This window comes from Salmo trutta, chromosome 32 (assembly GCF_901001165.1).
Source record: "Salmo trutta chromosome 32, fSalTru1.1, whole genome shotgun sequence".
Lineage (NCBI taxonomy): Eukaryota > Metazoa > Chordata > Actinopteri > Salmoniformes > Salmonidae > Salmo > Salmo trutta.
In genome coordinates, this window is record NC_042988.1 from 22,894,619 (window position 1) to 22,917,150 (window position 22,532).

Sequence of the window (22,532 nt, forward strand, 5' to 3'; positions counted from 1 at the left end):
GTCTTTAGTGGGATCAAAGTGAGTAATTTGGTAGGTTGCGTGAAATAGCTTTGACTAGAACTGTAGGAATACACTAGAGACAGACAGATATTGGTATCATATTTTCTACTTGTACTGTCATCGTTGAAACTGTCAAGGTAATGGCTTGGCTTGCATTTAAGGATTGTATATTTGAATGTCACTCCACGAGCAGAAAAATGTGTCTGAGAACATTATCTCTTAAACCAAAGACCTGTACTTGACACCATATTTTGGTGGGACTATTAAATCAATAGCTAATGAGGTTGTAGACATAACCATGAATTTTCGAAAGGAAAAATGAATGGGGGGCACTTATCCAAGCCTTGTTCTCATATCTATATTTTGTCAGCAGAACCGTCCACCTGAAAGATTTCTCTTCAGAACCAGACGTTTAATAAACTGAGGGGAACAAAAAGGTTTCCTTTCTAATGCTTTGATATGCATTGTTCAGCTAGGAGTCAATGACATTTGACAGGTTGAAGTATGGACTTCTAACAACAGTGTGAGTGTGACTCATCTAACAGCAGAAGTATTAATGCTGAGGTTAATGGATGTTGTGGAAGAGAGACAGATCTATGGTTGTAGATCCCTGTCATGAGAAGATGACAGTCAGTGTCATCCTTGGAACTTACCCCATATTACACATCTGGCCACTGCTACAGTTCAAGCTGCATTTAACTCCAGACAAAGGTCTTCCAGTCTGATAGACCAGCCACTATATCCACTAGGCTTGTGGTACAAATGATCTCTAGTGGAGAAACATACATTTTCTATCTAGGGTTGATGCCATGGGAGGGGCTTGCTTAAGAATGGGTACAAATTAATGCTGCATGGACTCTGAGAACAATCAATCTGAATTCCACTCACTGCCTTGACTTTATGGAGCCAGCAGGTAACGAGGGTACAGAAGCCAGTCCTAGCAAGGCACAATTAGCCTCATATGGGCTTTAATCAAGATCTTAGCTTTGGCTGAACAGGTAGACAACCCCCTCTGCTATGGGCTAATAGACACCAGACCACCATTAGACAACCGCAATGATTGGCTAACCACATGTGGTTTCTCCACCCAAACCATCTCTTTGGGTACTGTCTTGTTATAGCTTTTCTTGCAAGGCATAGGTATACTACTCAAATACAACACCATGAGTGAATGAGATAGCTGCTGGCTTAATCTGCAAAATTCATCATGGCGGGTTGATGTCAGAGCACAAAATCCCTAACATACTCCTCCACTTGAGAAGGTTAACTGTCTTTCAATTCAGACTACAGTACATGAGTTACTCTCCTAGCTCTAGGAAGTGCTTAACAATATAGTCAAGGCTTCTAATGTGTCATTGAAAAAATCACCAGCTTCAATAATTGCGGAGGCAATTTGTTATTTTCAGCACATATCCAAATACTTGGAAATTGTTGGACTTCAGAGTGCCTGATTATAAGGATTGTTGGTACAGTATGCATTCATTCCATTCATAGGAACATAATATAATTAATACATTGAGACATTGATTCCTCAGCAGTTAGATGTATTCCACCATAATGTGTTTAGCTCATACTTTCCCAACAGCAGTCCATCCATGGGCCATTATCCCGTAAGATACAAAGCCAATCAAAAGAAGGGAGAGTGACATCTGTACAGTATGTCCTCTGGGTTGTTAGCAGTGAAGAAAACCAACCTTGCTCCTAGCCTGAATGTTATACCGTGACCATGAATGTGATGCCTTTTCTTTGACAGAGACATTCAATTCCGCACCTGCCTCATGGAGGTTTGTTTGTGCTGCTGATGAAAACGGAGCAATACTTTAGTTGACAAGAGACATTTAATGTTCCAATGTATGGTGGTGGTGGTGTTGGTAGTGGTAGTAGTGGTATTGGTGGTGGTAGTGGTGAACTGGGTTGACTGTCAGTTGGGGGATTGTGTATATCTGCATAAGAGAGGTATTTGAAAAGGAGTTGATTGTAATGATCAGTTTCCCTTTGCATAATGGCTTGCAGGTGGTGTAACATTATTTTCCAGAGAGGAATGAAATTGAGCATCGTTGTGAATTAAGGCTTCATCCCTATTCAAAAGTTGAGCATATAGCTGCACACCTGTGATGGTCAGATTCATATGCATCATTGTGATGAAGTGCTCATGATTTAGTCTACTGACAAATCTAATTTAGCTTTCTATACCCATTGTACACATTTTTACTGTCATCAGCAGACTTTCATGTCTGTGAAAACTGAAGCTGGTGTTTCTTAACAATGATTGCACACACAATCACACACACACACACACACACACACACACACACACACACACACACACACACACACACACACACACACACACACACACACACACACACACACACACACACACACACACACAGGAAAAAAGTGACCCCCATAATAAATGACTATTTCTTAACCTGAATGTCAGGGTGACTTACCTATGGACATTCATTTCCTGAGGGGGCTTGGTTGCTTTGTCGTAGGCAACTTTTGCAGAAACTCCGATGAGTATGATAAAAGCTATGACACCACAGGTGATGTATACCGTTGTGTTAGTCTGATCCAAGTCAGGGTCGTAAGTGTCACCTGTTGGTGCCGGGGAGGGAGGCTGCGTTTTGATCCAATCTGGGGTGTTATAATTTGTGCAAGTGTTCTGTTCTATGCGTTTCCCTTTTTCTGCACAGCAATAGCGCAGGAAACAACTTCCACAACAGTAGCGGTGCTCAGTGTTGTTGCACTCGAACACTTTATCGTACGCTCCGCTCACGTCATAGTAGCCCAGACACGTGTCATGGGTAGCGATCGAAGGTGCCTGGACCTGAGTGTTTCGCCGCGGAACCGCAGTAGGCGCCTCCGTGCCGTTCACCTCCTTCATCTTCTGATTCCGCTTTGGAGCGTTTTTCTTCTTGTTGGCTGTAGCCGCGCACAGTACATTCAGCGGGTCCAAGTAAATCAAAAGAAGCAGAAGATGCTGTATCCCCATGATTTGAGGTTGTATGTCTTTGCTGATGCGATCGTTTGCCCCCCACTTTTTTTAGTTGTATGCTTTCTCTCCTCGCATGAAGACCTCTTTACCTTGCCGTGCTCCTGCCACTGACCCAGTCTTGCGGCTGTCCACGGGGGTTCATTTCCGAAGCCCTTTTCCAACTGTCCACTGCTGAGAGTGTCATGCTCTGGTTGAAGGAAGGACGCTTCTTGCACCAATCAATTGCAGTCGGACGACCGTGTCACACATTGTGCAGCATCCTCCGAATATAAGTGGAGTTCTGTGGTCATCCGGGGACTTTTGGGTGGAGGAAGTGTCATTTGGATTCAGCTTGAGAAATGGGCTGAAGAATCCCCTCTGGCTGTCTCCGACAATGCCATCTACCATAAGTATATCTTTATTAGCAAAGCTCTAAATGTTGCACAGTTGACCGCTGATTGTTTTCTGTAGAGAAAGCAGGAGAGAAAGACAGAGGATTCAGTAAATTCCTACTGTAAAAAAATACTTTGTTAAAAGAAAAGAAAGGACCAAACATTTTACATAAGAAAAATAACAACCATCTGCACCAAATGAAATCAAATTTTATGAATTGCGTATCAATGCTAACTAAACAGACGCATATGAACGCGCGTAAAACAATTCTGCTCAGTCAAACAAACGTTCCCTCGCAGACGCACGAGGTGTTTCAGCACCATGGACAGCGCAACCCAGCTCCGACACTATGCGGATATATCCTTGAGTACTTCTTGGTGCTATGCTTTCTATTTTTGAATGTCTACTTCAAAGTTATAACGCAAACAAATAAAACGTCTTAACTAATTTTCCAGAGAAATAGCCTAACATATTCAATGCTGGTAGTTTCCCCCCTCTTTTCTTGTACGAAGTTTACTTTCCTTCAGCTCTATTCATGGAGAGAAGAAGACGAATCTAACGAAACTTTTGTACAAACAAAACAACCAAAATCACACAACAACGAAACAGATAAGCACTTACCCTTTGATGGTGTCCGGGAACTGGGTGTCTCGACTCTGCCACAGACTGAACCAAAGTACCTCAGCTCCGCGTGAGACCCCGCTCTGCTCCGACCCGACTCCATCCCTCACTCCCCCCTCCACATGAGCGCGTCTACGTCACCAATACAGGTACCTCAGTTAATTAGAAATCGGCCCCTAACAGTGCGCTCGGTCATGCCTACAGGCTGCACTCAATAATCTGGACCATTCTAGAACTGCATTAGAGCTTTCTCTTTCAGAGTGCGACGTTGGTGGTGTAAATCTTCGCTCTACTGCACAATGCTGCGTTCACTCATACCATGTAACAGCAGCATGTTGCAATTGTTGGTGCTTCTATATAGTTGGCTTTTATTATGCCCTATTATGCGAGAGATTGGGAATGATCTGCTTTAGGTAATACAATAACATGCCACAATATGCTGGTAATACACAGTTGAACATGCCATGATAGCAGAGCTTGTCTCCAGGCTATTGGAATGTTCCATTCTGGTGTTCAGAAAAGTGGCTATATTTCCTAAGACATTGATATCTAATCTGGAATGTGGCTTGTTGGAAAGAGAGACAACATACATTACAACGGAAAGCAGTTGGTTAATATTCAGTGAAAAAGCTGCATTAAAGCTAACACACTTACTTATAGGAGGCTCCAGAAACCGCAGTAGCCTAATTTTCAATGAAAGGCACTGCATCATGTTCAACCTCCATGTAATTTTGGATGAGGCAGTGGAGACGGAAAAAGAACAATGGCCTACATAATTGACTTCAGCCCCTAGTTCAGTGGAGGTTCCTGGGAGACCTTGTGCAATCTAAATCTAACAATCCCTATCGTTTCAGACAACTCTACATATTTGATGTACTTTCCCCCATCATTTTTCATTTTACAGGTTTGTGTACTTTCAGTTGTGTTTGACCCATATTACAGTATGAGTACAAGGCTATGATGAGCTACTGTTACTCTCCAAGCACAGTAAGTTACTTTGTGGCCCATGGTTGAATGAGGTAGCCTTTTTTAACCTTGTCCACACATTGAGTTGCATGTTGAAAACAGCGAGGCCTTTGAAATGAAATCCATAAACTCCACGCTGCCCTGACAGTGTTCAGAAGCTAATATGACAAGGAGACAAGAAAAGGGCACAGGGCTTTTGATAAATGTGTTTCTTCACTGGATGCTATGGATGGCAGCATTTGCAAATTAGCCCCCCGACTCTCTGTCAGTCAAAATGACACATCAGATGTCATATCGAGCACAAAGGGAAGAAGGATTGTCCATTAATGTTTAACAGCTTAGGGCGGAGAAAGCTAGCCTCAGCAAAAAGCATTGACAGGTAACGACTGGGTCGACATTGGCTCAGGAATAATGAGACCATTCCTCAGAAGAATGAAATCATTAGGGTTCCAACCTGGGAATAGTGCTCTCTTGTTTTCTCCCAATTAAGTGGAATGAGCAACATCTTGAAACAACAACTAATTGGAAACAATACTGTCTAATGTTATATTTTCTCCAAACAGAAGACTAAGTGATTATAATGAGGTGTCATTGTTATGACATCATGAAAAGGCCCAACTTACTGTACCACATCTGTTTGCTGTGTGTCTAAAAACCTGCTCTTTCAATCAGGGACTGTATGTGGATCCTGTTTGGGCTTCAGCTCAGAGCATAACCAAAATGTCTGTCCCAGTTCTTATGCAAAACAGTAGTGTGTAATGTTGAAATGTTTGGGTACGTTTGAGTTAATGGAACTGTCCAAAAATGTTTCATCAAAAAGCAAATACTATTTGAAAAATGAATTGTTTAAGGCATTTGTATAAGATTTTATAAGATTTGAATTCCTAGAAGTACCATCAGCCCACGTCCATGTATTCCAAAGTCCCAAAATCATGGAGTCTGGAAGGGTTATGCTAAATGTACATGAATGTCCTCTAAGATGTAGAAGTAAACCGACTTCAAACTACCAATACACCTTTCAATTTAATGAGAACATATGTAATGGCACCCTATCTCCCTCATATTGACAGGCCCAAGCGATCTCCTCTCAAGAGCAGATAGGCATGGGGAAATTAGTCGATGTTATCAAAGCTGATGTTATCAAAGTTAGTCATTTGAGGCATACTAGGCAGCTTCTGTGTGGCCTACTACTTATCTCCAATTTCAGAGTGAAGCCAGAACGGCATAGTTGTTACTGACTTCAAACCCTTTTGCCGTATCTATATGGTTGCTTTCATGCCGTTTTTCGGGAAATGCACCGGCACATAGTAAAGAACCACAACATGGTCCAGTGGGATGTGTCAAAGGAAGTTTGGACCCATGTGGCATGTGGGGAGAAAGTGAGCATGGAGGGAGGGAGGGAGAGTGTTATGGTTAGAGAGAGGAGGAGGAGGCGGTTCTGGCCTGTGTCTGTTCCACCACACCATGCTATCAGAGAGAGACAGAGTAAAGACGAACAGCAGCCAGTCTGGGGAAAATTAGAGCAAAGCTGTAGCAGCACTGTCTCTCTCTCCCTCTTTCGTTTTATCAGCCCCAGCAAAGCTGCACAGCCAGCACCGACTGAGGCAACTGCTGCTGCTGCCACGCTCAGACCATGAAAGGAGTGGCTGTCTGTGTGGTGTGCTGTTAGCGGTTAACGGCAGCAAAACCTTATCTCCCTCCAACACGTCAGTGCTCTGTGATTCAGAGGAAGGGCATAGTAGAAGGGTTGGTTAACTTCCATGTGGACTGATTGGTTACTTACTTGACGTGACACTGTGTGATGTAGTTCACTATTTGGGTCTTGAACATCATGATAAGTCCAGGACACAGTTAATGGAGACATAACAACATCATTGCACAATCGAGGTGGACATATTGGATGTGGACATGTCGACCTTGGGGGTTAATTTTATTTCTGTAATGGTAAAACACATTATAAGAGTTTATCTGCCCACATGGTGTAACCTCAGTGCAGCAAAACACACTGAAAGGAAACAAAATATGTGAGTGTAAAAAGCTCTAGTAAAACAGAAACAACCCCCCAGACAGTAATAGGGGAGGGTGCGGGAACAAAGGACAGGCAGCACTGTGTGACACAGTTGCTTTTGGATGAACAAACATGCATTTCTGGGAAGGCATCATGGTAGCTAAGATTGGTTGTTGTGTGGAAGAAAACACTGTTTTAATAACTCCACCACTGTAGGGATAGACAATTCTACACTAACCTGGTCCTTCACTAACTGAGACTGACATTCCATTACCTCCAGCACAAGTAGGCTACGGACACACGAACACAGTGAAAATGTATACAGGACCATTATGAGTGTTCTCTATTTATCATTCTGAACAACATTAAGAGAACAGATATACAATTTTCTTCTGTTGTGATAACATTATGTTTCCTTAATTGTCGCTTAATGCGGTTCATGATAAATGAGTAGCTATAAGCACATTGGTATACACAGCTGTTATAGAGAAGTGTAATGAGGACAATAGCACAAAATGACCACTGCTGATGATCGCCAAGGGTCATGTTTTATGCCCGTCATTACTGCAATCATGTCATCTTTATAAATGACCATGGTCAATACTGTTGAGAAGTAATTGTGAAGGACTCTTTTAGCATTTTCTGGAATCCTGGGTGGTTTGTACTGAGGTTGATGCCAGACTTTCCTTGGGAAAAGCTTGACAGCGTCTGTGGAAGTTGGAGGATTACTGTTGCTTGTCTGTCCCTGTTGTGGCGGCCTGGCTTTGCAGTGGTGGAGACTATGCCGCACCAGTAAACACAGCACAGAGCTTGGATAGCATGCACTAGGTACCTTTTTTCCTGCAGCCGCCAATCAATAGTAGCCTCACAACCAGGGTTGTCTCACTACCAGGGTTGTACTGGGCCTGGATGTTTGTAGAGTAAGGTAAGCCACTAAGCAGAACGTGGAGAACAAGAAATCTGTTCCAATCTCCTCTTACACAGTTCCCCGGGCTTGGCTGCCCTCTCTGTGGTGTGGAACGTGGGCAGTCTCAAATTGGCATTCGGTAAACATTCAGTACAACTCATTTCCTGTTTCTCCTTCCCACAGCTTGACATCCCCTGAGACGGGTTGTTAAATTGTAGCTGCATACCAACAGCTTCCTCTGAATCAATTACCATTTGGACGTAAATGTCACAGCTTTGGAATTACATCACAAACTGTCGCTGGACCAGGATTGAGAGGAAACCAATGCCTGGTGGAAAGAGAGTCTCTGGGGGAATTTGCACACAGTTTAACATGCATGAAACTGTATACATCTCAAATTACCTTAGCACTTGGAGCGACAGTAACCATGACCAGCCCTGGCAGTTCCTTAGATTTTATGAACATATCAAAACCTTACAAAAGACACTGCATTTATATATGAATAATTAATAGTGTAGTGATAAGTGACGGGTGAGGCTATAGGCAACCAGGAAGGTAAAGCTTTCTTTTTTCAAATAAACGTTTTTATAAAAAATAGGGCCAAAGGGAATTTCATAAGATACGCGATTGTCAGTGAATTGAAGAAAATAAAGTTTACTGATTGAAATGCCAATGGTTATTGTAAGGAGGTGTTGAAGTAGGATAGTTTAGAGGGTTGTACAGCTTTAACCAAGCAGCTACAGTAGTATGACTAGGAATAGGCCTGTTCCCATAGTGGCCATACCCTCTCATGTCTTCTCAATAGATTGTTCTTGGGCTCTGAATTTTTAACTGACCGTTTTTTTTTCAATGTCTGCGGTAGTAGCAAAACAGATCTTTGAAACTTCAGTGATTCATGTAATGGGCATCTTGTCATGATGTGGTTCATATGAACGAGTAGTTATCTGTTAATCCTGAACTACCAGCTATTCTTATATGCCAGTCCCTCTCTCTCTTCCTCCAACTCTTTCACTCCCTCTCCCTCAGATCACAAGGCATTATTGAGTAGCTTCTGAAAAATGCATCTGGCGGAGTTTTCAAAGTGCTACTTAAGACAGACAGTGGATGAGATGAATAGTAGGGAAGGAGAGAGAGAGAGCACAATGTGGTCTAATGTGGCTTTCACACATACCATTTGCTGAGTTTGATTTGATTTGAAGTCGTGATCAGATCAGAGGTCATTTGCAAGTTATTTTTACCCAACTTGCCTGCATTAGTTCCACACTACAAAATGTGTAAAAACTAGCAGGCACATTTTTCAGGGTAAATCTGATCTGAAATGACTCAACTAATTAAACCAGGTGTAAGAGATACCTTAGACCCACAACCTCAATGTGACTCTCTCCACACATGTCAAGTCTTCATCCCACCCCAACATGTCAATGCCAAGTTTCCAACTACCCAATTTCTTTCAGAGACCGCTGTTCCTAAATTATACTGAGAGGCTCTGTTTCATCCCGGCCCTTCAAGAGAAACCTGACCATTGTGTTTAGTGTGTGTGTGTGTCTGTGTGTGCCCTGCTGTGTATTGGCAATGTAAAATGTCCTATCAAGATGGCCAGAAGATCATGCAGGCCCTGGCCTACAGGGACCAGGAGGACCCAGCAGGGGTGCAGGGGCACACTGACAAAGTCACAGAGTACACAGTACACATACAGGAAGTCATTGGAATAGAGCCAAGTAACAAACTGTTTTGTGGCATCCAAATTTAATTATGGCACATGCCCTCAGGATCTCATAGAAGCCTCTCCTCTCCTTTTCTTGTTATTGTTTTTAAATTGAATCATACTTTTGTTCCAATATCTTTCAAAGAAAATGGTATGCTATCTGCCAATTACAAGTGCTGTATTGTGCCGTGAAAAACGTTGGTTTAAAGAAGATTATTCTCAAATCATAAGACTTGAGAAAAATACGGCGAATAGTGAAGAGTTGACCAAAACAAGATGTAGTAGAGAGCTGTTAGATTATGCATATTATATGAATGATACCTTCTAGCGTCAGATCAGGAATGAAATGTGGTTTGTCAGTTCCTAGAAGCTCCTAGAGAAACAGATACAGCAGGCTACATACTGTACTGTAGACACAACTTTATATTTGTAGATATAGATACTGTAGATGTGACTTTATATTTGGAGATGTAGATGTGACTTAATATTTGTAGATGTAGATACTGTAGATGTGACTTTATATTTGTAGGTGTAGATACTGTAGATGTAAGTTTATATTTGTAGATGTAGATACTGTAGATGTGACTTTATATTTGTAGATGTAGATACTGTAGATGTAAGTTTATATTTGTAGATGTAGATACTGTAGATGTGACTTTACATTTGTAGGTGTAGATACTGTAGATGTGACTTTATATTTGTAGAAGTAGATACTGTAGATGTGACTTTATATTTGTAGGTTTAGATACTGTAGATGTAACTTTATATTTGTAGATGTAGATACTGTAGATGTGACTTTATATTTGTAGGTGTAGATACTGTAGATGTGACTTTATATTTGTAGGTGTAGATACTGTAGATGTGACTTTATATTTGTAGGTTTAGATACTGTAGATGTAACTTTATATTTGTAGATGTAGATACTGTAGATGTGACTTTATATTTGTAGGTGTAGATACTGTAGATGTGACTTTATATTTGTAGGTTTAGATACTGTAGATGTAACTTTATATTTGTAGATGTAGATACTGTAGATGTGACTTTATATTTGTAGGTGTAGATACTGTAGATGTAACTTTATATTTGTAGATGTAGATACTGTAGATGTGACTTTATATTTGTAGGTGTAGATACTGTAGATGTAACTTTATATTTGTAGATGTAGAAGTGACTTCATATTTGTAGGTGTAGATACTGTAGATGTAACTTTATATTTGTAGATGTAGATGTGACTTCATATTTGTAGATGTATATACTGTAGATCTAACTGTACATTTGATTGCTACAGCCCATAATGATTTCATAACGATTGATGTGTTCATTTCTTTCTCTCCCTGTGATGTGGTGATGGAGGAAAATGTGAACTCCCCTTCATTCTGTCCATCTAATGGGCCTGGCCCATCTGACAGGCAGGCTTTATCACCCCCATCACTCCACTTAATCAAAAGTGCCGGCTTAGGAGTTCCTTTAATCAGCCCAATTAGGCACTAAGACCACGCCATTCTAGGGGACGGTTTCTCAGCCCGGGAAACTTTCAAGCTTTCTCTTGAAGTATGTGGTTCATTGACAGGCTCACTGAAGCCCAGCGGTAGTGGCTTGATCCGCTTCAGTCTTTTCTCTGCTCCCATGTCACTGCTTTCTCCATTTATCTGCACTAGTAATTGAAGCACTGACAGACTTCAATCACACAGCCTGTTTGAAACCTTTGAGACCTTTCGAGAGCTAGATATTTTCTGATTGCGAAACTTGAACTGCGAGACAATCTGTGTTTTCACATGACAGGCAAAGCAAACTAAGGATTAGTTTTCATGTAGTTGCAATGTGTTTACAAACAATATGTTGTTGGATAGGTTTTGCTGGCTATGCTATATGGAAGTTGTTGGAAGGCTGTCAACTACAGGCAAGACAAAATAGAAGAAAATGGTGTCTGGGTAAAGAGGAAATATCCTGAGAGTAAACCTCACATTCTTCAAATGTTGACTTTCAAATAAATGACTGATCAAGGAACCATAGCAACAGGTCTTTCTTTTACTTCTTTTACTTTTTAATAGTTTTTGACATTTGAAATTTCTGAAACATGTTTAATCTCAATATAATTATCATAAATACAGGAGCATTATCCATCATTGTCAGGTGTAATAACCTCCTTATAAATCAATGTCATATGAAAAAGATCATCAAGGGGGAGTCCTGTGTTGTATGGAATGGAGAAATGACATCAAAACACACAGGCCCAACAGCCAGACGCAGTGATGGTACATGAGTCTTAATAAGGGCAGGTATCTCCTCTCAGACAGCTCCAGGCACAGGACACAAAACTGACAGGTGCATCAACAACTCTATCCCCATGGATGACTGAGCTCTACACACAAGCTGTTCCTATATCCAATGCACTGTTGAATCTGTTGAATGGTGTGGTCATAGTTCATATAGAGATGAGGGAGATCACTGTATTGCTATTGCTATTTTTTTAAGAAGCTAAAAATAGATCTAGGAATGAATTTGGCATGTAGAGAGCACTGTATTGCATCATTGGTTAAACCATAAAATGCTGAGAGGTTTTGGCTCCAACACGGTTGTGACTGAGTACATCCACACAAGTGTAATAGTGTATTGACACAGAATCAACCTGTGCCAGACAGTCAGTAAAGTTATCCCCCAGCTTAAATGCAGAAGGCCCATAGTAAAACAACCCCATGGCCAGCTGTTTCTAAGGCTCTAATAATGGAGGCTCTCTAAACTACTGATGAAAGATATGATGTTCCCACAATGAATGAAAGATAATTAGCCAGAAAGTAAAAAGGAAGAGAGGGGGTTCATTTGAAACTAATTGAATTTGGGTGTAATCACACTAAAGGATTAGAATGGATGGTTATCAGATGCTGGTAAGGAAATCATTATTTCACTAGCAACTATTATTCAGAATAGTTGAAGTTGAGGACAGGATGAGACAAGATAGAACAGAGTGAATGGTCAAGACTGCATTCAACTTCAAGATCTCAAACTTTCAAAGTGAAAATATGGACTTAATTGTTAACATTTTAACAAGGTAGATATGAGTTCACAGACATAGCAGCAAGGTGCTATATTGCCATATTCATCTCTCTTACTGTTAAAATCTATTTAAAACTTTATTTTAAAGTATTTTTTCTATTTAATAAGCTCATTTTATTTTATGTTCCTTTCAAAATGTGAAATTGGGTTGCCCTAATCCCTTAGACTTGGTATGAAATCAATATGCAGTATTTTAAGTGCTAAATCTTGTCAGCTAGTGAGAATCCCAATGGGGTTTTCTGTTTCATCAGGTGCAGTCGCTTCCTTTCTCCGACTTGGAGTACCTGGGCACAGATACCATGAATACATAGTTGTCTTTGCATCTAAGATAATTGTGTAGTTTAGAGTAATTATTAGTAACTAGCCAGCCGCGACGCCAGACGTAGTCAACACACCTAGTCATCATTAACCCACTGCTAGCTAGCTAGCAAACAGCTAGCCAACCGTTACCGACTAGCAGCGCTGTAGATACCAATACTTTACAACGGAACGATTTGACTAGTGCAGTGTTGGCTAGCTAGCTACATAGTTGTCTTTGTCATAGCTTGATAATTGTGTAGTTTAGTAATTACCGAGGTTAGCTAGCCAGCTATTGCCGTCCCCCGCGACGCCATTTTTTCCTAACCCAGCCAACTAGTAACACTGTAGAAACTAAATACATTACAAAGGAACGTCTTGATTAGTGTTATGTTAGCTAGCTACAAAGTTGCTTTTGTATCATGACAAGGTGTAGTACTGAAACTATCGAGGTCACCTAGCCAGCTACACCTAGCCAGCTACACGGTCAAACAAAGTCAACAACGCAGCCACTGCTAGCTAGCCTACTCCACCAGCCAGCAGTACTGTATCATTTTCGTCATTTTAGTCAATAAGATTTTTTGCAACGTAAGCTTAACTTTCTGAACATTCGAGACGTGTAGTCCACTTGTCATTCCAATCTCCTTTGCATTAGCGTAGCCTCTTCTGTAGCTTGTCAACTATGTGTCTGTCTATCCCTGTTCTCTCCCCTCTGCACAGGCCATACAAACGCTTCACACCGCGTGGTCGCTGCCACTCTAACCTGGTGGTCCCAGCGCGCACGACCCACGTGGAGTTCCAGGTCTCCGGCAGCCTCTGGAACTGCCGGTCTGCGGCCAACAAGGCTGAGTTCATCTCAGCCTATGCTACCCTCCAGTCCCTAGACTTCCTGGCGCTGACGGAAACATGGATCACCACAGATAACACTGCTACTCCTACTGCTCTCTCCTCGTCTGCCCACGTGTTCTCGCATACCCCTAGAGCATCGAGCCAGCGGGGTGGTGGCACTGGAATCCTCATCTCTCCCAAGTGGACATTCTCTCTTTCTCCCCTGACCCATCTGTCTATCTCCTCATTTGAATTCCATGCTGTCACAGTTACCAGCCCTTTCAAGCTTAACATCCTCATCATTTATCGCCCTCCAGGTTCCCTTGGAGAGTTCATCAATGAGCTTGACGCCTTGATAAGTTCCTTCCCTGAGGATGGCTCACCTCTCACAGTTCTGGGTGACTTTAACCTCCCCACATCTACCTTCGACTCATTCCTCTCTGCCTCCTTCTTTCCACTCCTCTCCTCTTTTGACCTCACCCTCTCACCTTCCCCCCCTACTCACAAGGCAGGCAATACGCTTGACCTCATCTTTACTAGATGCTGTTCTTCCACTAATCTCATTGCAACTCCTCTCCAAGTCTCCGACCACTACCTTGTATCCTTTTCCCTCTCGCTCTCATCAAAAACTTCTCACTCTGCCCCTACTTGGATGGTATTGCGCCGTCCCAACCTTCGCTCTCTCTCTCCTGCTACTCTCTCCTCTTCCATCCTATCATCTCTTCCCTCTGCTCAAACCTTCTCCAACCTATCTCCTGATTTTGCCTCCTCAACCCTCCTCTCCTCCCTCTCTGCATCCTTTGATTTTCTCTGTCCCCTATCCTCCAGGCCGGCTCGGTCCTCCCCTCCTGCTCCGTGGCTCGACGACTCACTGCGAGCTCACAGAACAGGGCTCCGGGCAGCCGAGCGGAAATGGAGGAAAACTCGCCTCCCTGCGGACCTCGCATCCTTTCACTCCCTCCTCTCTACATTTTCCTCTTCTGTATCTGCTGCTAAAGCCACTTTCTACCACTCTAAATTCCAAGCATCTGCCTCTAACCCTAGGAAGCTTTTTGCTACCTTCTCCTCCCTCCTGAATCCTCCTCCCCCCTCCCCCCCCCTCCTCCCTCACTGCGGATGACTTCGTCAACCATTTTGAAAAGAAGGTTGACGACATCCGATCCTCGTTTGCTAAGTCAAGCGACACCGCTGGTCCTGCTCACACTGCCCTACCCTGTGCTTTGACCTCTTTCTCCCCTCTATCTCCAGATGAAATCTCGCGTCTTGTGACGGCCGGCCGCCCAACAACCTGCCCACTTGACCCTATCCCCTCCTCTCTTCTCCAGACCATTTCCGGAGACCTTCTCCCCTACCTCACCTCGCTCATCAACTCATCCTTGACCGCTGGCTACGTCCCTTCCGTCTTCAAGAGAGCGAGAGTTGCACCCCTTCTGAAAAAACCTACACTCGATCCCTCCGATGTCAACAACTACAGACCAGTATCCCTTCTTTCTTTTCTCTCCAAAACTCTTGAACGTGCCGTCCTTGGCCAGCTCTCCTGCTATCTCTCTCAGAACGACCTTCTTGATCCTAATCAGTCAGGTTTCAAGACTGGGCATTCAACTGAGACTGCTCTTCTCTGTGTCACGGAGGCTCTCCGCACTGCTAAAGCTAACTCTCTCTCCTCTGCTCTCATCCTTCTAGACCTATCTGCTGCCTTTGATACTGTGAACCATCAGATCCTCCTCTCCACCCTCTCCGAGCTGGGCATCTCCGGCGCGGCCCACGCTTGGATTGCGTCCTACCTGACAGGTCGCTCCTACCAGGTGGCGTGGCGAGAATCTGTCTCCGCACCACGTGCTCTCACCACTGGTGTCCCCCAAGGCTCTGTTCTAGGCCCTCTCCTATTCTCGCTATACACCAAGTCACTTGGCTCTGTCATATCCTCACACGGTCTCTCCTATCATTGCTATGCAGACGACACACAATTAATCTTCTCCTTTCCCCCTTCTGACAACCAGGTGGCGAATCGCATCTCTGCATGTCTGGCAGACATATCAGTGTGGATGACGGATCACCACCTCAAGCTGAACCTCGGCAAGACGGAGCTGCTCTTCCTCCCGGGGAAGGACTGCCCGTTCCATGATCTCGCCATCACGGTTGACAACTCCCTTGTGTCCTCCTCCCAGAGTGCTAAGAACCTTGGCGTGATCCTGGACAACACCCTGTCGTTCTCCACTAACATCAAGGCGGTGACCCGATCCTGTAGGTTCATGCTCTACAACGTTCGCAGAGTACGACCCTGCCTCACACAGGAAGCGGCGCAGGTCCTAATCCAGGCACTTGTCATCTCCCGTCTGGATTACTGCAACTCGCTGTTGGCTGGGCTCCCTGCCTGTGCCATCAAACCCCTACAACTCATCCAGAACGCCGCAGCCCGTCTGGTGTTCAACCTTCCCAAGTTCTCTCACGTCACCCCGCTCCTCCGCTCTCTCCACTGGCTTCCAGTTGAAGCTCGCATCCGCTACAAGACCATGGTGCTTGCCTACGGAGCTGCGAGGGGAACGGCACCTCCGTACCTTCAGGCTCTGATCAGGCCCTACACCCAAACAAGGGCACTGCGTTCATCCACCTCTGGCCTGCTCGCCTCCCTACCTCTGAGGAAGCACAGTTCCCGCTCAGCCCAGTCAAAACTGTTCGCCGCTCTGGCACCCCAATGGTGGAACAAGCTCCCTCACGATGCCAGGACAGCGGAGTCAATCACCACCTTCCGGAGACACCTGAAACCCCACCTCTTTAAGGAATACCTGGGATAGGATAAAGTAATCCTTCTAACCCCCCCCCTTAAAAGATTTAGATGCACTATTGTAAAGTGGTTGTTCTACTGGATATTATAGGTGAATGCACCAATTTGTAAGTCGCTCTGGATAAGAGCGTCTGCTAAATGACGTAAATGTAAATGTAATACAGTCTTTCTCTAAAGTGCAGTGTTCTTCTGCCAGGTTGTAGGTCCTCTGCCAAAATGGATGCCATGACTAGTCTTATACAGAATTAACTGCTGTTAAATACAGCAAGTCTCTTGACAAGCTAAGAAATAAAAAACAACTAAGTTCACAATTTGTTTATATGATGGCCACATCAGAAGTCAACAAATGCCATTTTTGCCTTCGTCTGTCATTAGAAGGTTGGCACTATAGAAAGCTGTGGCAGTGCCAGTGTGGGGGGATGGTGTGTGTGCCCCAGCAAATCAAATGTATGTGCCCACTCTGGATCTGGTGTCCTCCCCACTGACACTGTGCTGGTGAGAGTCTATGAACTGGGTCACAGCTGCACAGAGTGGCACCATGGAACATTTCTCATTGCTCTAAATGGGGACTATCTGAGGGCTGGGTGAAAACAAGCGTGCTTGTTAAACTCTCTCTTCCCCCCCTTACAAGTGAGATGAGAAGAGCAAGAAGGCTGTGCAATAAATCATTAATCCACCGCAGGGGAGGCATCTCACTCTCTTTTCATGTAAGGTACACAATGAAGCTGATGGCACTGAAGCTGCTCTCCCAGGCACCTCGACGTGGCACACTGGAAAAAGAGGGAGGGACAAAAAAGAATGTAGACAAAAAAGTATATATAAATAAATCACACAATATCTGGGTTTCTTCACTAGGCTCCTCCACTGTTCTGGGAATTGGCCAAGGATAAGGGCTGCATCGTGGGTAAGTTCCCCAGGAACATCCCCAGGAATCATCAACAGAAACAGAATCGTGTGGATCCTATTGAAGAAAGTCACTCAGACCCCTGCCTCTGTCACTGAGAAGCCCCAGATGGATGGCTCTCACTGATGATTCGCATTTAGAATAAAGACACTGTGGGTTTCTTCTACTTACTATTTACTGAGAAGACAATGCAGATAAAGAAACAGGTCTATACAGCTGCATTTAGACAGGCAGCCCAATTCTGATCTTGTTTCCACCAACTGGTCTTTTCATAAATCACATCAAATATTTTTTCAGAGCTGACCAGATTGGTCAAAAGACCAATTAGTGAAAAAGGAGCAGAATTGGGCTTCCTGTCTAAACGCAGCTTACATGACTCAATCAATCAGACCATGTAACATCAAAAATATGCTATCTAGAGCCTAAAATGGTTCTGCGGCTGTCCCCGTAGGAGAACCCTTTGAAGAACCATTTTGGGTTCCATGTAGGACCCTTTCCACAGAGAGTTTTAAATGGAACCCCAAAGGGTTTATGTGTAACCAGAAAGGGTTCTCCATGGAACCAAAAAGGGTTCTCCTAAGCGGACAGCCAAAGAACCCTTTTGGAACCCTTTTCTCTAAGAGTGTACCTTTTAGGTTACATTAAGAACAGAATGGCGTGGGGCTGCCGCGAGGGGAAAGATGTAACAAGGCAGTTAAATGAATAATGAGTTGCCGTACACAATACACACACTTATATTTGTGTGGTTGTGTTAGTGAATGTTTGGTACCCATAAAAGATTAAGCCTATATATATATAATACAATATTGAGATATCACCAGTCACTGTGAAATTGGAATATAGATTAAGAGAAAGTTCAGGTAGACGTGGTCATTTTCTTGTCACTGGAAAGAGTTGAACTTTTTGAACAAGAAAAATGCATTTACACAGGATTATCATCAAGACAAAATCTCATGTACTGCTTTGAGGGCTTTATACAATAGCTTCAAGAAGAGTATAAATTTGGTCTCTTTGCATTCAGCTCAAGATTATCTTTGAAGCCAAGTTAGTTGTTGGAGATAAAACAAAATCAAATCTAATTGTATTTATCACATGTGCCGAATACAACAGATGTAGACCTTACAGTGAATGCTTACTTACAAGCCCTTAACCAAGAACGCAGTTTTAAGAAAATCCCCCAAAAAGCAACAGATAAGAATAACAAATAGTTAAAGAGCAGCAGTAAATAACAGTAGCAGGGCTATATACAGGGGGTACCGGTACAGAGTCAATGTGTCAATGTGCGGGGGCACCGGTGTCGAGGTAATTGAGGTAATCATGTACATTTAGGTAGAGTGATTAAAGTGTATATGCATAGATAATAACAGAGAGTAGCAGCAGTGTGGGGGTAGCCATTGGATTAGCTGTTCAGGAATCTTATGGCTTGAGGGTAGAAGTTGTTTAGAAGCCTCTTGGAGCTAGACTTGGCACTCCAGTAACGCTTGCCGTGTGGTAGCAGAGAGAAAAGTCTATGACTAGGGTGGCTGGAGTCTTTAACAATTTTTAGGGCCTTCCTCTGACACCGCCTGGTATAGAGGTGCTGGATGGTAGGAAGCTTGGCCCTGGCATATGTACTGGGCCGTACGCACTACCCTCTGTAGTGCCTTGCGGTCGGAGGCAGAGCAGTTGTCATACCAGGCAGTGATGCAACCCTTCAGGATGTTCTCGATGGTGCAGCTGTATAACCTTTTGAGGATCTGAGGACCCATGCAAAATCTTTTCAGTGTCCTGAGGGGGAATAGGTTTTGTTGTGTCCTTTTCACGACTGTCTTTGTGTGCTTGGACCATGTTACTTTGTTGGTGATGTGGACGCCAAGGAACTTGAAGCTCTCAACCTGCTCCACGACAGCCCCATTGATGATAATGGGGGCGTGCTTAGTCCTCCTTTTCCTGTAGTCGACAATCATCTCCTTTGTCTTGATCACGTTGAGGGAGAGGTTGTTGTCCTTGCACCACACGGTCAGGTCTCTGACCTCCTCCATATAGGCTGTCTCATCATTGTTGGTGATCAGGCTGTTGTGTCACCACTGTTGTGTCATCAGCAAACTTAATGATGGTGTTGGAGTCGTGCCTGGCCGTGCAGTCATGAGTGAACAGGGAGTACAGGAGAGGGCTGAGCACGCACCCCTGAGGAGCCCCCGTGTTGAGGATCAGCGTGGCGGATGTGTTGTTACCTACCCTTACCACCTGGGAGCGGCCCTTCAGGAAGTCCAGGATCCAGTTACAGAGGGAGATGTTTAGTCCCAGGGTCCTTAGCTTAGTGATGAGCTTTGAGGGCACTATGGTGGTGAATGCTGAGCTGTAGTCAATGAATAGCATTCTCACATAGGTGTTCCTTTTGTCCAGGTGGGAAAGGGCAGTGTGGAGTGCAATAGAGATTGCATCATCTGTGGATCTGTTGGTGCGGTATGCAAATTGGAGTGGGTCTAGTGTTTCAGGGATAATGGTGTTGATGTGAGCCATGACCAGCCTTTCAAAGCATTTCATGGCTACAGACGTGAGTGCTACGGGGTCGGTAATCAGTACATACATGTATATTTGTGTGCTTGTGTTAGTGAATGTTTGGTACCCATAAAAGATTAAGCCTATATATATATAATACAATATTGAGATATCACCAGTCACTGTGAAATTGGAATATAGATTAAGAGAAAGTTCAGGTAGAGGTGGTCATTTTCTTGTCACTGGAAAGAGTTGAACTTTTTTAACAAGAAAATGCATTTACACAGGATTATCATCAAGACAAAATCTCATGTACTTCTAATATCTAAATGACTTAATCAAACCATGACTTAATGCTTTGAGGGCTTTATACAATAGCTTCAAGATACATCAGAGCCCTGGTCCCTTCACTACAGTTCTGTTGGTACATCAGAGCCCTGGTCCCTTCACTACAGTACTGTTGGTACATCAGAGCCCTGGTCCCTTCACTACAGTTCTGTTGGTACATCAGAGCCCTGGTCCCTTCACTACAGTTCTGTTGATACATCAGAGCCCTGGTCCCTTCACTACAGTTCTGTTGGTACATCAGAGCCCTGGTCCCTTCACTACAGTACTGTTGGTACATCAGAGCCCTGGTCCCTTCACTACAGTTTTGTTGGTACATCAGAGCCCTGGTCCCTCCACTACAGTTCTGTTGGTACATCAGAGCCCTGGTCCCTTCACTACAGTACTGTTGGTACATCAGAGCCCTGGTCCCTTCACTACAGTACTGTTGGTACATCAGAGCCCTGGTCCCTTCACTACAGTACTGTTGGTACATCAGAGCCCTGGTCCCTTCACTACAGTTCTGTTGGTACATCAGAGCCCTGGTCCCTTCACTACAGTACTGTTGGTACATCAGAGCCCTGGTCCCTTCACTACAGTACTGTTGGTACATCAGAGCCCTGGTCCCTTCACTACAGTTCTGTTGGTACATCAGAGCCCTGGTCCCTTCACTACAGTACTGTTGATACATCAGAGCCCTGGTCCCTTCACTACAGTTCTGTTGGTACATCAGAGCCCTGGTCCCTTCACTACAGTTCTGTTGGTACATCAGAGCCCTGGTCCCTTCACTACAGTTCTGTTGGTACATCAGAACCCTGGTCCCTCCACTACAGTTCTGTTGGTACATCAGAGCCCTGGTCCCTCCACTACAGTTCTGTTGGTACATCAGAGCCCTGGTCCCTTCACTACAGTTCTGTTGGTACATCAGAGCCCTGGTCCCTTCACTACAGTTCTGTTGGTACATCAGAGCCCTGGTCCCTTCACTACAGTTCTGTTGGTACATCAGAGCCCTGGTCCCTTCACTACAGTTCTGTTGGTACATCAGAGCCCTGGTCCCTCCACTACAGTTCTGTTGGTACATCAGAGCCCTGGTCCCTTCACTACAGTTCTGTTGGTACATCAGAGCCCTGGTCCCTTCACTACAGTACTGTTGATAGATCAGAGCCCTGGTCCCTTCACTACAGTTCTGTTGGTACATCAGAGCCCTGGTCCCTTCACTACAGTTCTGTTGGTACATCAGAGCCCTGGTCCCTTCACTACAGTTCTGTTGGTACATCAGAGCCCTGGTCCCTTCACTACAGTACTGTTGGTACATCAGAGCCCTGGTCCCTTCACTACAGTACTGTTGGTACATCAGAGCCCTGGTCCCTTCACTACAGTACTGTTGGTACATCAGAGCCCTGGTCCCTTCACTACAGTACTGTTGGTACATCAGAGCCCTGGTCCCTTCACTACAGCACTGTTGGTACATCAGATCCCTGGTCCCTTTACTACAGTACTGTTGGTACATCAGAGCCCTGGTCCCTTCACTACAGTTCTGTTTTTTTACATTGGAGCTCTCCCCCTTGTCCTCCTTCCTGACAGCATGCACCAGACAAAAATCAGCACGACTATGACCCTCTTTCTCTTCATCTGTGCTGTGGCTTACATATTTTGTTACTGTTACAGGAGAAAGGAGAAATATAGCAATCAAACACACACACACACACACACACACACACACACACACACACACACACACACACACACACACGCATACGCATACGCACACACACAGACACACACACACAAAGACACACGCACACACACACAAACACACACGCACACACACACAAACACATTGGTGTTGCGCATAGAACAAATGGTTCCCGGAAAGAGTCTAACAGCTTGCATGTTTTTTATTGTTTTATTTTATTTTTTAGGGGGTAGATCAGCTTTAATATTGCAGATAGATTGTAGCTTACATCAATGTCTGCGTCACTTCCAATCCCCCATATATTTTTTTGCAAATATATATACAGTTGAAGTCGGAAGTTTACATACAACTTAGCCAAATACATTTAAACTCAGTTTTTCACAATTCCTGACATTTAATCCTAGTTAAAGGAAAAAAATTAAATAGTCAAAATAAATAAAAACCCTTGAATGAGTAGGTGTGTCCAAACGTTTGACTGGTACTGTATGTATATGTATGTTTGTGTCTGTATGTACAGTTGAGGTCGGAAGTTTACATGCACTTAGGTTGGAGTCATTAAAACTCGTTTTCAACCACTCCACAA

General features: G+C 43.9%; 1 protein-coding gene across 3 annotated transcripts in view; it reads right to left on the bottom strand.

Annotated features, from left to right (window-relative positions):
- Positions 1–22,532, bottom strand: part of LOC115171437 (protein shisa-6) — a 100,244-nt gene that overhangs the window by 72,909 nt on the left and 4,803 nt on the right. For 2 of the 3 annotated variants that reach the window (XM_029728248.1, XM_029728247.1), the window contains exon 1: positions 2,454–3,199. The exons of the other annotated variant lie outside the window; for it this stretch is intronic. In XM_029728248.1, the coding sequence (XP_029584108.1) occupies positions 2,454–2,998 (545 nt within the window). In that variant the 5' untranslated portion in view covers positions 2,999–3,199. Of the gene's footprint in view, positions 1–2,453; positions 3,200–22,532 lie in introns of those variants that run through there. 3 annotated transcript variants of the gene reach the window in all.